Genomic DNA, 16,571 nt, shown 5'->3' with positions numbered 1-16,571 from the left:
GGGTCAACTGGCATCAGGTGCTGTGTGCAGGCTGGGAGAAGGTAGAAGAGATGAGGGTTTGTCTGTGGACTATGTCCTCTGTTGAAATGCTATCTCAATTTCCTCTAATTCATAATAGGAAAAGAGATGGTATTTGTCAGATGTGTGTGTGGGCTGTGCTATTTGTCAGATGTGCTAGTTGTACTGCAGTCAGGTGAAGGATCCTCTGGGCTATGGTGGAAAGGGCACTGCAGACAAGGTTAAGTCTTGGTGTTAAGAAGACAAGATAATAAGACAACAACTAACAAGTGTTGGGATTGGTCACACCTGAGGACTTCAAGTAGAGAAAATCTAGACGCACTCCTTGCTGCCTGCAGTTTTATTACATGAATTTGAAGCGTCTGAGAGACCATGAAGTACATTCCTCTGCCTTCCTCTCCCTTTTCAGCATACGGGGGGAATCCCTCTCCTCCAGCCGCTCTGCTGGTGGTGGTCAGATGTTACCAAATGAAAAATCCTCTCCTGCTCTCTGGTGTTTCCTTTGCTGCCTGCGTGGCTCACAAGCAGTGGCTCGTTTCTGGGATGCCGGAGAGGTTCACCAAGAGGGGCTGCATCCTGCACTGCAGTGCACCGGCATGCGTCGCCTTGTCACCCAGCTCATGTAAAAGCTGGATGCTCAATGTTCACACACTGAATCCCTCTGCCGTGTCACACCTACAGCAACAGTTTAACTCTTTCCTGAATAGAGGTTTCCATTTTCCTCCATCCAGAGGATGGCAGGTCCCAGCCATGGAATTTCTCTGTGCATGACACCAGGAAGACGGAGCTGCAGACTGAACTGCAGGTGCAGCGAGATAACATCAGACCAAGACTGCCAACACTTTGAAAAGTGCTTCTGAAGGATGTTGTGACATGAACCCAAGTACAGATTCCCCTAAATGTCAAGGCATTCCTGAAGTGCAGCCTTACCCAGCATCCCCATGACATGCCCCAAATTTCAACTGCAACTGAAAGGTTCATCTGGTCCAAGTCAGAGCTCTCCTGGCATGCACCTGGAGCCAGAGCATGCAAAGCGATGGCTGCAGAGCTGGTGGTCCGGCTGCTGCTCCATGCAGACAGATCCCTGGACTCTGTCTCCTCTGCCAGTGCCCATTTACCTGGGTTAGATGTTGTGGATTGCCACCAGTAGCAGAAGCCCTGGGTTGGCAGAACTCAGGCCTGAGGTGTACCCCAGGGCAGCTCCTGGGCACTGACAGCTCCCAGTTCTGGTCTCTCTGGGCAGAGCAAGGAGTGCTTGTGTCCCAGTTGGACGAACAGATAAACAAGGCACTCTGCTTCCCTGGCTTTGTGAACCTTTACACAGTTCAGCCTGAATCTGAGTTTTGAGATGACCACAAAATGTGCTTTTTGGAGCAGAAGTTTTAAATCTTTTTTCCCCCAGCTTTAATTCTGTGGTCACATTTCCCAGATGGTGGTAAAATGAAGAGCTCTTACGATGCGGTTACAGTACTAGAGAGATTTTTAAAAGGCCCAGGCACCAGTGGGGAATTCTGGAGGGGAACTGCTGTTCCCTGGGGCTGGCTGCACAGGCTGGAGCTTGCTCTCTTTGAGGCTGCACCAGGGGAAGAGGGATGGATAGCTCTGGGGTGGTGTTTGCAGCGGGTGGGTGAGCTCAGTGCTGCTGGGGCTGCTCAGCTCTCAGCCCTCTCGCCTGAAAGGAAAGGGCGTTTGCAGAATGGAAAGGCAGTGGACCTGCTTTTTCTGTGGACCTTCTGTTTGCCAGGGTGGTGATTGCATGGGGAGCTCCATGTGTGGCTAGTCTCAGGGCTGGGGAGTCCTGTGAAGGCTGTTATATGATAAGCCACTTAAGGACAACCTGCTGGCCTGCAAAAACAGACTGAGCCCTGTGTCCTTGTTGGCTGCTCCAAAGTGGGTGGAAAAGGTTCTTCAGGTTGGCTTTTCCTCCTGGAGGCTTAGCATCCTCCAGGCTGTGCCACGAGGCAGTGCTCCTGTGGCATCGCTCTTCCACCTTCTCCCTCCTTAGCAGCAGCATCTAAGTGCAACAGGGTCTGACTGGCCTGGGGTGAGCTGGAACCACTGGTGGCTCTGCACCATGAGGGAGCAGGTCCACTTTGCTATCTTGGGTCCATGGGTGTCTGTAGGACAATGAAAACCCATTTCCTAAGTGCCAGCCCTTGGGGTCACAAGGAAGGATGGGCACATCTATCTTTCACCTTCATCTATAGAGCCTCCCTGGCCCAAAACCAAACCACACAGCAATGAGCCATGCTTCTCTGCAGAGACTGCTGTGCCCCACAAACGCAGCTCCACAGACATCATCTGCTCGAGCACCCATGAGATCCTGTCACCTTTTGGTCACACCAGCTTTCAATAGGGCCCCTGCTGTTACCGCCAGTGTGCGTTTCTTGGGCACCACCGGTAGTGCCCAGCAGTCCAAAAACCACAGGAAGAGACGTGGTCCCCCACAGCCCCCCCCAGCACCACTTAGCATGGGAGCAAACTGAACTTTCTCATCAGACCTAGCTCCATGGGTCATGAAATAACCAGCCAGCAGTTGCCCATGTTTTGTGCACAGGATATTCCCAGGGCTTGCTGTTTCACCGGTGGAAGGTTTGCTCTGCAACTTAAAAGCTATTGTAGTCTGGAGTCCATTTCCGAGGTACTTCCCCTCTGGGATCTCTGCTGGGTTTGGCTATGGACCAACGCTCTGAACATTTGAGGCCAGGGGCTGGGCAGAGCTGAGCTGGGCTGCAAGCCCTGTCCCTGAACCACTTTGCCGTAAACCCTGCAGAGGAGAGGAGCCTGAGGAAAAGAGCAGAAGTGCATCCCTGTGATCTGGAGGGGGAACATCCACCCAAGGACCTGACCACCCTCTGGGAGCATGTCTGCTAGCACGAGCTTGGGGAGGCAGCAGAGACATGAAAGCAGCCCCAGGCTAGGCTGGTCACTAGGTCCAGGGCTTTGGAGGTGTCAGGCTGAGTCTGACTCATTGTTGTTATTATATCTTAGCTTTGCAGTGCCATGTAGGGCCACACTTGTGTACCAGATGCTGTTGTGCTGGGTCCTGCACAGAGGGGCATGGCTGTAGCATGGACTATTGGTGTGCAGGGTCTGGGGGCCCTTCCTGTGATGAGGTGCCATTCTCCAGGAGGTGCTTGGCTGACTGATGGGCTACAGAGCCAACAGTCCCTCTTCAGTTGGTGTCTGTAGGGGTAACCAGGAGCTCTGCCTGGCCGGACCCCTTGCCTGTCACCTCCCCATGCTCCTGGGTGCTGTGGGGCTGGGGCTTAGCCTGGGGCAGCATCTGCAGGGGTGAGCTTTTGCTGTGGAGCAAGAGAGACCTTTTCCTGCTGTAACAGGGCCCATTTGGGGCTTGCATTGCTGAGTCTGGGTTCTCCTCTGCAGCACATGCCCTGTGTTTTCCTCCTGCTCTCCCACAGGCAGCACTGGCGTGGGGTCCGGTGCTGGCACGAGGTCCAGCACTGCCCAGAGCTGTGGGCTCACTGGAGGCTCCCGCGCCAGCCGGCTCATAACACCTGCAATAACATGTTTTTCAAAATGCTGGGGTGAAGGCAGTCAGAAAGCAACTGGCAGCCACTTCAGTCGCTCGCTTTATCTGGTCGCAAACGCCCCCTTCACGCCATCTGCATCCTCCTTTCCCAGCACTGTGAGATTAAACCCTGTTTTCTCTTTGTAAATATTGGCAGGCAAAGCGGCAGCCTCCCTGAATAAAAACAATAGCGGGGAGGCCGGTTCCCAGAGTGAGCCCGGAGCGAGGCAGGGTGCACAGGGCACGGCACAGCCCTGGCGTTAGCTGACCTCCCTGCTCCATGTCCCCGGTGCATGGGAGCGCTAAGCTGGGCAGCTCGGTCCCCTGGCAGGGACTGCACTCCAGGGACATGTGCCACAGATAGAGCTTTGTCCCATATTAAAATGTCAGTCCTTCAGATACCTGTTCTCTGTCTGGCTGGATCCCAAAGGGCTTCGCAAGCAGGATCCTGTGCTTCAAAGGCAGCCAGGGGTGCTCTGCCCCTGCGGGTTGGGCTGGCTCTTTCCCAGACACAGTTGCACATTATCTGCGGGGAGCAGGTTGATGGAAGAGGGAGAAACAGAGCTCATCCCTTGGGAAATGTGTGTCGGAGAGGTTAAATATCACCGTGAAGGAATAAAGTGCTGAGATCTCACTGCTGTAGCACAGAAATGATAATGAAATATGTACAGACTGCATAAATGAAATTTTGGGTGTTCATGTCCCCCTTCAGCCTTGCCCACAATACCCAAGACACTCATCGGGATGGCTGACTCTCCTCTGCCTTTTGAACCAGAGGGCAATATCCTTTCCTGGCTTTAATATTCCCAGGCGGCTGGGGCTGGGGAGTCTTGCCGGCTCACTGAGGCTGAGCAGGAAGGAGAGGGGCACTTTGCTCTAAACAGCCAGTACAGGCTGAGCATCACTTTATGCTAAATTCAATCAAAGAGATGGGGATTATAATTGAATCAGCAAGGGGCTGCAGAGCAGGGGTAGGTGAGCTGTACATCCGTCACGAGGAAGGGGATATGAGATGTCCTTGGAATTGCTTTAAGCCTCATGCTAGGGGAATTGTAGAAGCTTGGTGGGGATGAGGGTGTGCAGTAGTTACAGCATCAATACGGGCACTGGTTTCCTTGCAGCTGCGCTGATGTCTTTTTAGGCTGAGCTGAGTCCTTGCTGTCATTCACTTCTGGCCCCAAGTGCAGGGCAGGGAAATGCCAGCCCAGATTTCCAGCCCAGCCGATTGATACCTACCCTCTCCTCTGAAAGCAGGAATGATTAGGTACTTTCCTGGGGATGAGGGGATATCACAGTGGTTCAGCCTGGTGATCTGCTGGCGTGGGACTGGGAGACACTGAGACATCTGGGATGCGAAACAGCCCTGTGATGCTCAGAGCATCACTGCAACTCAGAATCTGGGGGGTAAGGGGGAGTGCCACCACCTTGTGTCCCTGAATCACAAACCTCTATTCCATTTTGATAGCGCTCGGTAAGCTTGAGCATGTATTTTCAATGGTCAAGCCCGTTTCTGGTGCAGGAATAGATGTGGCAATGGCCAGACATAAGAAAAATCAAGTCTTCTCTTTCCTGGAAGTCTCCTTGGAGGGGTATAGGACTGAACTAGAGATCTCTTTTTCTAGAGGTGGAGTGGGAGGTTGGTTCATTTACTGCTTTAATAGGGATTTTGGATTAAACATGAATGAATTAGCATCCAATGAAAACAGTGTTTTAAATGGTGTGACTAAAAAGCATTTCCCCTTTTGGTTGTGTTGTGTCTCTGGAGTTACAAAGTGCAAGTTCCTTAGTTCTCTCCGGGAAAAACAGGCTAGAGGAGACCTGCCCTTCTGGAAGGAAATCCTAGGGGGAAATGAAAGGCCTTTTTCATGCCCTTTAGTGCAAGGGTCTTTTTTCTTTGCAGTTCTGTCCTAAAGTTCTGCTTTTTTTTTTTTTTCCTTTTCATATCTGGCCACAGAAGGAGATGATCCAACAATGGACATTTCTGAACCGTTTTTAAAGTGAGACCTGCAAAATCCCAGTGGGCAGCAAATGTTACTAATGCTTCATTTTCAGCACAAGAGATGAGCTGCTTAAGGGCGGGGAGACACTTACCGAGAAAACTTGATCGGAAGGTTTCTTAAATGCGTGGGATTTGACCCAAAGAAAACATGTCAAAGAGGAACAGGTCCATGTCAAAAAGGGTGTGTGCAGGGAAGGGGCTAGGGCATGAGGAGAGGTGGGGAGGCTCTGAGGCTCAAGGTGGGGCTCAGCTGGGATGAATTCCCATCATTTCTCTCAATTCTGTCCTCACTGCATCCTGCTTGCAGACAGTGCGTGAGCATCATCCTCAAAACAACCCCTGATGCATGCTCTAAGTAAGGAGCAGACCAGGCGAGGCTGGTCTGGAGCTTCTGAGGTCTGCCTTTCTCCCAGCCCCACCCAGCCCAAAGGCGCTTGTTTTCATCAGTTCATGCTACGGCACCTCGCTAATGTTTGCGTACAGCAAAGAGCAATTTCCACTCTCTAAATTAGCTTAATAGACACGTTTCCGCTGTGGTGGCACAGGGTGCAGAATTGCTGGTGCTCTGCCCGTGCCTTACCACTCTGCTCCCACTTGCGAAAGCAAAGGCTGCTGCTCTGCACCACAGCAGCCTTTCACCCTCTGTCTGGAGGAGATTTCACTGTGAAGCCAATTTCCCATCTATTTTGCTTTCTCGTCCCCAGAGCGCAGGACACCAGTGCAAGCGGTCCTGTTTTACTTACATTCATCTGATCCAGTGTGTTGGAAGCAAGTAGTTTGCAAACAAAGCTAGGGCCTGCAACACACAGCTAATGACCTTCTCTCTGCCTGTGTTTCCTTTACGTCAGAAGTCGGAGTGCTTATTAAGTTTGGAGGCTTACTCCCAGGAGCAGAAGAAGAGGATCTGCTGGTGTCTGGCTGAGAACATCACCAAGCAGCAACATCCGGCATCGGCTCCTACAGAGAACAAGGTAAGTGACCCATGGGGAAGCTCGAAAACCCTGCTCGGAGCATTGCGGGCTCTGACTGTGGTGGGGGCTTTGCCCAGTGACACTCCTGCCAGGCGAGCTACTCCGGAGGCTGGTTTTTTTGCCAGGTGAGGAGCGATTTTGTATTCAGGCACTGCTGTGTCTGCAGCTTCCTGCCCTGCTCGGGGAAGCAGTTGTTGCATTTGCATCTGCTGACCTGAGTTGAGGCAGACTCCAGCGAGCAGATTGCTTCTGACCCCTCCCAGCATCTGTATTTGGACAGCTGAGGCTGTGCAGCCTGGTGTACAGCCTTCTCTGAGAGCTTGGCTCTAGGGCAGGACTGAATGCAGAGGGAGAGGTTCAGGCCGTGATCTCTGGGTCCTGATTAAAAGGCTGAGGTCATGGGAGTAGTGGTGCGAAGATGTGCTCCTTCTGTGCACTTAGATGGGCTCAAGCATTTGATCTGAAACCCACCGATGGCCTCAAAGCACAGAAAGGTCATTTGATGAGAGCTTTTTTTCATACTGAGCAAGGCAGCAGCAGCGCTTTTCCCACACCGAAGAGCATCAGCCTGGCCCAAGAGCATTGCCTCAGCAGCGCTGGCAAGAGAAACGTGTGTGTGGAGTGGATTCAAAGCACTGCCAGGCACACCTGCCCCGCATGGATTGTAGTTACACATCTCCCATCTGCCTGGCTTCGGGGCTGGGGCTGCCACCGAGGAGTTGTCTGGGACAGTAGCAATCTCTGCTGGAGACGTCTTGGCCCCTGGGGAGTGAGTTTGGACCATTGGTGGGTGACCCACTGCTCTCTTCAGAAACACACTGTGCTGAGTGTTTAAAGAGCTTTAAGTGAGGCAGATAGGAATCTCGGTTGTAACACCACCGGGATATCTCCCTTTGGCTGGGGCCTGGTGGTGGAGCAGCTCCTGCCCCACGTCAACGTGTGGATACAGCCTTGGTGCGTGGTCTGGTCTGGCTCGAAGGCAGGCAACTCACTCTCACCGTACATGTGGGCAAAAGCAGGAGCAGGCGCCTGCGCGGCTGCCCGGATCTGAAGGCAGAACGATGTGGCTTTTGCTCTGCAGCATCCCAAACTGGGTCAGCACAAACATCTCCACAGGAGACGGAGCGTCCAGATTCCTTTTTCTGCATGTTTCAGATGTACTAAAATAGCAACAACATACAAAGCCTGAGAACATAGTTACCAACCAAACCTCTAGAAATGTAAATAGCCCAGGGCAGCTAATTCAATGAGGTGACCAGACTCTGCAATGTCTCTTGTTTTCCTGTGGTGCGCCTTGCTGGCACGACACTGCCCGGGACAGGGGGTCCGAGGCAGTTCGGTGTAGGGGGGATGCATGTGATGGGGCTGCTGCCAGGGGCTTGGCATGGCTCTGCTTTCGGCTGGGTGCTATAGAGCCGTGGGCTGCAGGATCCTTCAGGGCAAAGCTGTGCAGGGAGATGTTCAAATCTGAGCATCTCAAATATATCCTAGAAGGGGGGATCTTGGTGGCTGTCCATCATGACGCGTGCTCTGGGACCATTTGGGTTTTCAGGTGATATTGCCGTTTGCCCTCCCCACCCCAGACTCTGTGTTCATGGCAGGGCATGGGATTTTGGCTCTCTGCTGGATTTAGAAGCCCTGTTACCTCAGAGCAAAGCCTTGGAGAGTATCTGCTCCCCATGTTATAGAAGGAGCCTGGCTACTGAACAGGTGAAAAAGTACTCTAGAAGACAATATAAACCTTTATAAGGCTTTTCTGTGCCTCAGTAGCCAAAAGCGTGCTCCTTGGGTGCAGTGGAGAGCCAGCGTGGGCCCTCCAAGGCTGTGACAAGGGGGAGCTTGTCTCAGCTTGCCAAAGCTGATGGAAATCCCACTGGTGGGGTATGGTGCTGGGAGGGAGAAAAAGAACATGAGAGCAACAGCCAGGTACTTAATTGAATTCATAGCACCATTTCCCATCCCAGCAAGGGATAAACTGCCCAGGCTGCAATTTTAAAGCAAACCTGATCCTGAAGTGCAAGAAGAAACAGTGTGGGGAAGGGGGAGCAGCCCTGCGTGAGGCTGCAGGTCCCGAGCGGACAGGCAAGGATGCTTGGTGGGCGTGCAACCTCGGAGCAGGGTGGGAGGCGCACACGGGGCCAGGCTGTGGGCAGAAGCCCGACACGGGTGAGCTGCAGATGGGGCTGCTGTGACCAGTCTGCACCACAGCTGGTTGGTTGGGCAGACGTCCTCAGGGATGCCGGTGCAGTGGGAGGCAGGAGCTGGGAAATCAGTCGCTTCTTGCGAGGGAGAAGTGATCCATTATCTTTGCTTGTTGCTTACAAGTCATTTGATACTAGGGCTATTTAAGGAAACAGAACAGTGTCTGTGCTCTGTGAACAGACAAATTAAGCTGGAAATATCAGCCTCTGCATGGCTGATTTCTGCTCCAAACAGGAATCTGATTTGCAAAGCCTTCAAAACTGCTCCAACTTGGCAAGACGCAGGTCATCTCTCTGCGGCCGGAGCCCAGCCGAGGGTATGTGGGCTTTGCTGTGTGAACAGGACCCAAGGGCCGGCGCAGCCTCGGTGCCAGGCAGAGATGTGCCATGTTCCAGCTGTGTGCTGAGCTGGAGAAAGGGACACTGTCTGAGCAGAGAGTGGCTCCTCCGCAGCCTCTGCAGCTGCTGTACCAGAGCGTGGGCTGGAATGGTTCTCCCTTCAACATGTTAATGCTGGTGTTAATGCCATCCCTGAGTCTTACCCAGAAGAGATGGCTTGTGGTGGGGCAGAGGATCCCTAGCGGAATGGTCACATCTAGAAAGGAGGGGCTGGACTCATTGAACTGGTGGAGTTGCATGGTGCCAACTTCTTGGAGCTGTGGGAATCAGACAAACTTCACTGAGTGATGAACCCATCCTGCTGGCTGCAGCTGGTCACAGGAGTTGTTCTGTGGTTGTTTTCTCCACCTGCAAAGCCTTCCTCACTCTTGTCCTTGGGTCTGGGTCTGCCCTGGGAGGCTGCTCCCTGCCCCTTGGCTGTGCTGAGCAAGGATCTGTAAAACACATCACCAGGGTGAACCAGCTTGGTGACAGACGTCCCCAAACAGGGAGGAGTGGAGTCTGGAGGGGGGCTGGGGCTGGCGAGGAATCACAGTGCGGGCAATGTGATTATAGCGAGAGCAGCTTTACGAATTAATCGAGTTAGCGAGGCTGCCTCCTTGGGCCAAATAATGACCATCTGCGCAGAGCACAATGCTTTTTTTAACCTTGCATCGCTGCACTGGTCCTGTTTCCAACCCGGTCCCACGACAAATTGCATTAGCACAATTGAAGAGATGGCAAACTGCAGAGCAGGGGCAAAGACGAGGCGCCAGGGGCTGGAGCTGCTCCAGCTGGTTTGGCTGCCAGGGAAAAGATTAGTGGCACAACACCCTGCTTATAACGAACCTGCTACGACCATATGATTCTCATTGCTTGTTTCTTTGTGTCTTCCACACTCAGAACGGCTGATTACTCTTCCGTCTGACTCCGTGACCTGAGATTACCTCGGAGATGATGGCTGGCTGTATCTGAAAGATGTAGATTATCCTTAAGCTAAATAATTGTGGACACTTTGTGGCGTGGACTTTGGGCCGTGGGAGTCCAGGATGGGCACTTCCTTTGTTTCCCATGGGAGGTGGTGGATCCTCAGCACTTTTCAAAGCCCCGCCGCCAGTCCCTCTGTCATGGCTACTGACGGTGCGAGCAGGCGCGGACCGATCCTGCGCCCCAGCCCTTCCTGGCAACGCTGGCTCCGGTGCTGGGAATGAGCCGCCGGCGAGTGCGCAGCTGGGAGGGACTGGCCGGCCCCTTCCTGAACGTTCCTCTGGTCAGGAAGGGCAGGGCTGTTTCTCTCACTATTTACAGCATGCTTGACAAGTGCAAGTAAATGTGCTGTCAACAAGAGCAAATGGCGTGTAATCAAGGGATGATTGAAACCAGGGCCGGAGCGGTGGTGCAGGGAGGGCTCTGCGGAGGGCTGCCGCGGCGGAGCTGCAGGTGGAGGGGTGGCCATGATTCCCCGTGCGCTGGGCCCAGTGCCTGCAGCGTGGGGAAGGGTGAGCGTGGGTGACCCCTCTCTGTCCCATGCCCTGCCTCCTCTTCCTTGCCCCGAGCACCGTGGTGCGCCCCAGGCACCCGCCATGGCGTGCACTCACTTCCCTCTGCAATACCTGTTCCCTGACACCTCACCGCCTTCAGCAACACCCTTCCTCTTTACACTGGGTCATCTCCAGACCGTCCTTTGCATGGTGGCCATGTCCACCTTTGAGTTGGCACAGCCAAGGGGCTACTGGCATTGGGTGGCTGTGACAAGCACTTGGGTGGGAGACAAATGGGGTGAATCTCTCTCTGACTGGGGTGCTTCACTCAGTGGCAGTGTAGTCAGAGTGTGATCGGCTGTTTGATGGGGAAGGAGGGGAGGAATTTGCACTTTCTCACTTTGTTTTTGGCCCAAAGTCCTTCAATTTTGGGCTGGGAACCTGCTGCCCCATTTATGTTAGCTCTGCTCCAGAGGGTCCCGCTCACCTGCTGCTGTGGGGCAGGGCATGGCCAAGGGTGCAGGAAACCTGGAGCTTCATCAGAGCCTGCTTTTCTTCCACGATGCCAATGTGAGAGGCTGGGCAGGGCTAAGCCCATCACAACAGCACCCAGAGCGCCAGCCTGACCCCGGCCAGACTCCCTCCCAGGACTTCGTTCATGCTGTCAGTGTGCCAAAATGAACAAGAAGACCTTGAGGTTTATTCTGCCCCAATAAGGGTTAAAGGATCAGCTGGCAGTACTTATGAGCCAGGTTACAAAAGGAAAGCAAATAAGTGTGTTGTTCCATGCCAGTGAGCACAGGCCGGCTCTCACCTTGGGCCAGAAAAACTTGTTACTGGGGTCAGCCAAAGGCTACATCAGTAATGCTGTGAACTCGGGAGGCTGCGGGACCAGAGATGCTGTTCCCCTGTGAGTCAGGCTGCAGTTCAGCTCCGTCCACTTAAATGTCTGGAGGAAACTACCAGAGGTCCCTTTGCCATCAGAGCGAACGGGACCCTTAAATCCGTGCTGGCAACCTTGATGTACGTGTGGATCTCACCCTTGGGACCCAATAGGCCAAGAGAAGGACACTGTGTTGACTAATTCAGCCAGGACAGGAATTGAAGAGGTAGCAGTAACTGTGAAGCAGGCTGCAAACATAAAAGAAGCAGATGCAGTTTGAGCTGCCCCAGATCGATCCATCCTGAGCCATATTCTTGCTGAGTTTGTAGCCTTCTTTCATGGGAAGAAGGCCCAAATGCAACCAGGGCATCGAAGGCTATGTGGGGGGATTTTACAACTCCCTGTGAGGCTTCAAAGCACATCTCAGACACGCTGTTATGAATTTAGGGACCCTCTTTATGCAGTAGCTTGACTGTTAGCTCCCTGTAGTGGAGGTGAGCCTGGATGAGTGCTGAGGGGTCCTAAGGCTGGTCCATCACCCTGTCATTCCCTTCTTGCACATCACTTGGTTTCCAGTCCTAAGAGTGGGGATGGGGTGCAAAGCCCAGGGAGGCTGGGATTCACCCGGCTGTTCACGTGGGGCTGGATGGGGTGCTGGGTCTGGGTACTGGCCTTTTTAGCATCTCCCTCTGCATGGAGCCCTGGGTCCATCAAGCCTGGTTTCCAGCCATGCCTGCTCTTAGTGCTGGCCCATGTGTTATGGAGGTACCTGGGGCTGCCAGCCCAGGACCGCCACTTGCTCGGCCTTGGTGCCGCTGGCTCATGGGCTCTAAAGGCATGTGCGTGCCGGGAGTGAGTGGGGAGGAACGACTGGGCAGGTGGGCCAGCTGAGAGCTGCAGCTCCAGCTTTATTTGTTTGTTTGCTTAGCTGGACTCCAAAGCCATTAGGAAAGCAGATCTCTCCCCTCCAGCAAACACCAGCTCCTGTCTCTCTGGTGCTGTGTGATGTTCCCCCAGCCACATCCCACGCTACCAATGATCCTTCCCTCATCCCCCCTGAGCAGGAGGGCATGGTGGTGTACTGGGGGTGTGAGGAGCCACTGGCACTTTCATCATGGCCAGAGGTATTTTTAAACCCTTGAAGGTCTGTTTCTCATGAACCCCAGAAGGGTTGGTAAGAGCAAGCATGCTCGCAGGAGTGGCGCCGGTAGCCCAGGGGGGTTATGCGGTGTTGAGATCATTTGCACAGGGTGGTCAAAGGCACAGCACTAAGCCAGTGCTGCTGTGCTTTCATGAAGGTGCTGGAAGTGCTTTGGAGCAGCGCTGCCTCTGAAGGGGGAACGCTGCCTGTGCTGGGCAGGGCTGGCACCGTCCGCTTGGCTGGAGTGCTCCTCTTCTGTGCCCAAATGATGCCTGTTTCGGGTAGTTGCCGATGCTCTTCCCTCCTAGCGTGGTGGCGGGCTGCAAATGTGTGGCTGAGCAGACTCTGAAGCCAAGTTCAAGTAGCTCCTTTCAAAAGTTACTTGAACCCTGAAATCTTCGCAAAGCCAAAGGATGTGTTTGAAATGCTGGGGCACTCTGACTGGTGATGCCCAGAGCAGTCTGGGAGTGGGAGACATGGCTTCATTGCGCCCCTGTGGGGTCCCCTGGGCCCTCTGTGAGCCTTGGTGTCCTGCCCCATAACAGGCACTTCCCTGATGGTGTGGCAAGGCAAGGCTTGACAGCACGATTGCAGGAGAAGTGTGTTTGGCTTTGGAGCTTCTCTTGTTGTCTTTGGCACCACTGGGATTCGTCTGCTCTGTGCGCGGCTCTGGGTATGGCCCTGACAGTGCCAGCTGCAGGAGAGCTGTTCTGAAAGGTCCTCTTCTCTACAGCGTTGTTTCCTTACTGTGATCCGTGCCAGCAGCACAACAGCTTCCAGTGCCGACCTCAGGGTCCTGTTGTGAGTGACGCCGGGACAAGTCCTTCGTGATGGCTCTGCAGTGGCTGAATGCATCAGCTCAGGCTCCTGCTGTCACCTCCCTCATCTTGCACAGGGGACAATGCTCTGCCCCTGCAGATAATGCTGTAGAGAGTCTCCTGCCAGCCAGTACCATGTCCTCCCTGGCAGGGAAGGGATGCTGAGGGTTGTGGGCTGAATGCCAATGACAGGATCTGCTTCTTCCTCACCCCTCTGCTTTTTTACTGCCAGGGATATTAATGACCCAGACATCATCTCGCTAACCTCCAGCACCAGGTCCCACCTTGCTCACCCAACGGAGGCGGGCTACCCAGGTCGAGGAGGCTGCAGGCAGTAGCTGATACCTGGCTTGGGCAAACTGGAGCTTCATTGCCAAAATGATGGGCACAGTGTGGTGGGTGTGTGCAGGTTTGGATGGTGGCTGGGTTCGTTCCTGCCTGAGAGGGGCCAGGGAGCCTGGCTGGGGGTGCTCCAAGTCCTGGGGGCAGCTGGGCACCCCCCATGTGGTGACATCCCTAGGCTGTGTACCCACAGCCCTGCTGCCAGCCAGGTGGCTCTGTGGAGAGGCTGGGCACAAGACTCACCGGGCACAGGCCCCTTTGCCAGCGCAGGCAGGATAGGTGCTCACCACAGCAGCCGGGGCGGCCGTGCCGTGCTGCTGCCGTTTGTGATGACACTGTGTAGCTGAGCTCAGCTTCCCGTCCAGCGAGGCCACCTGAGGGAGCTTCTATGTCTCCTGTACCACTGCAATGCTGCGGCTACCTGCAAGGAAGAGCAGGCAGCACAGTTCCCCTGCTCCATCCCAGGGGCATCCACAAGCCTGCAGCTGTCTGGGAGCAGGGGGACACGTGTGTGCCCAAAGTCCATGCTGGAGGAGAGCCAAGCACAGCTTGTCACCTCAGCAGTGAGGACCCATCAGCGAGTGGTGGCTGTGGTGCAGATAACCACTGGCAAACAGCTATGACAGTGGCTGTGCACACACACACCCACCACTGTGCTGTCTCTCTGCAGCCATCAGGGCAGCTTGCCCGTCTTGGTCAATAAAGTGTGATACTGGGAAGATACACATCCAGCCAAGGCAGTCGGATCCCCAGCCCAGTGTGTATGGGGGTGTCAGGAGAGGCCACTGGTTCTTGTAGGAGAAGAGAACTGGCAAATGGTCATGCGTGGGCTGCCCCCCAGATGGAGACCGTACACCCTTGTGCATATTTTTTCTCCCTCTCCCTGCCTGTTTGGGTAGAGCCACTTGTAGGGGATTGCAGGGCAGAGGGCAAAGTGCCACACTGCAGAGCACCTCCCGCTTCAGAGCTGCTCCTTTTCTGTAGAAAGTAGTTTGGGAAGAAACCCAGCTGTGAACCTGTAGCAGAGCTTCATTCAGCAGGAAGCACCAGAATTGGTCTGTGGCTTGGTGTCGCTCAGGGGCAGGACAGGAGAAGGGGACCCACAAAGTGAATGTGGCAGGTATCAGGGTGATACATAGCTCTTCCTCATGGCAGGTAATGGTGCCTCCAGGGATCGCCAGCAGAGCCATAAATAGCATGAGGGGCACGAGGGAACAGTGTCTGGGAGAGGCTGGGGCGGCTTCAGCTGCTGCTTGACACAGACGTTAATAACTGCAGAGGCAGAGCCAAGTGCTGCGCTAGCATCTGCCGAGCCACGGCTGCGGGCACATGTTGGGGCCGGGGCCGCTGGAGGGAGATGCCGCTCACTCGGCCCATACAGCTGGGATGCCACTGAGAGCCTCGATTTGGTAGGTTTTACTTTCTAAGTTTGCAGCCTGTGGGCTGTACCCTTCGCTGGGCAGGATCCGGCCGCAGGTCGAGGAAACAGCAGCGCTGTTGGGAGCGCTGGTGTCCTTTTAGATCACAGGCGTCTGTTCTATTCCCCGCGCTGGTCCTCCCGCACCCCTGTGCTGGGCCGGACCTTGCTGTCTCCTGGGGAACCTGTGGCTCCTGCCTGGCTTCATTCACTGCCAGGCTGCGTTGGAGGGGTTGGTAACAGGCAGCATCAGGGGGAATGAGGGAGTGTTTGTAGCGACGGGGACCTTTTGATGTTCCCTTGCAAATCTGGGCTGTGTATGGCTGTACCATCTGCATCGGCTGGCTCTCGTTGCGGGAGTGGCATTGCCGTGTGCCTGGAATTTCTGTTCCAGGGCTTATGGAAACCTCCTCTTTACTGGCGCTGGGGAAAAACCAGTAAATTCAGCCCTTACCACTGAAATTGCAGCTGTGTGTGGGCTTGTAGCCTCGATAGGGATGAGGGCACTGTGCAGGGGACAGGTCGGTGTCCAGAGCTGGGACTGCTGGGGTGGCTGCAGTTTGGGGCTGGCAGCTCGGTGCTGCAGTGGTAGCAACTCTTTGTTATCTCCAGCTGCTTGGCTGAACTACACAGCGTGGGGAGGTTTTGTCGCAGGTTGTTTGCTGACACCTTCAGCAGCTGATCCCAAAATGTGGGTGCAAGCTATACCTGGAGACTGGGCTCCCTCCTGCACACCCTCTGCTACGGGTAAGGATGCTGCGTGTGATTAAGCATTGGCTCCTGTTTACTGCTGTGTTGCAGGGAGCGGAGCGGCTCTGGGGAGAGGTGCAGAGTGCGGCCACTGCAGCGGCAGGGCTGGGCGATACCTCAGTCAGGCCCCGTTTGCAAAGCAATCTATTGGGAATGACAGTAATGGGCTAATGGGATTAGTGGAGGCTGCTGACACGGGATCATTTCCTCCTGCAGAGGAGGACTTCTCCTTCCAAGGCTCTGAGACCTTTCAAGCCCAGGGTTTTTTGGGTGGTACAAAAGCTCACACCACCACGGATGTCTCATCAGAGGCATATATCCACCCTTGCCGCCCTGCCCTGGCACACTCTTGGATCCTGCTCTTTGGGTTTATACATCCGTGCTTGCTTTTGCTGTTACGCTAATTGCTCTGTATCAATTATTCATTGATTCAGTAATGAAGCAGGGAATGGGTAGAAAACCCTGCTGTGCAATGAGCGCTCGGCTCTGACCAGCCCCACAGGGCCACTGTGGCTCAAGGAGGGCAAGGAGCCGAGCTGCCTGGGGATGCTCCTTGCGAGCACTTTCAAAATTACTCCCATGAAAATTTTCTCAAGTTTCGGTAGTTCTGCTTCGCGTTTCTGGCTTTGGTTTCTTCCCC

General features: G+C 54.4%; 1 protein-coding gene across 8 annotated transcripts in view; it reads left to right on the top strand.

Moving 5' to 3' along the window:
• RGS3 (regulator of G protein signaling 3) overlaps positions 1-16,571 on the top strand; it is an 82,743-nt gene that overhangs the window by 50,759 nt on the left and 15,413 nt on the right. For all 8 annotated transcript variants that reach the window (XM_075112587.1, XM_075112586.1, XM_075112590.1 and 5 more), the window contains one exon: positions 6,398-6,520. In XM_075112587.1, the coding sequence (XP_074968688.1) occupies positions 6,398-6,520 (123 nt within the window). The remainder of the gene's footprint in view (positions 1-6,397; positions 6,521-16,571) is intronic.

This window comes from Phalacrocorax aristotelis, chromosome 17 (genome assembly GCF_949628215.1).
Source record: "Phalacrocorax aristotelis chromosome 17, bGulAri2.1, whole genome shotgun sequence".
In the NCBI taxonomy this organism is placed as follows: Eukaryota; Metazoa; Chordata; class Aves; order Suliformes; family Phalacrocoracidae; genus Phalacrocorax; species Phalacrocorax aristotelis.
Note: the sequence above shows the minus strand (reverse complement) of the source record. Positions and strands in the feature narration are given on the sequence as shown.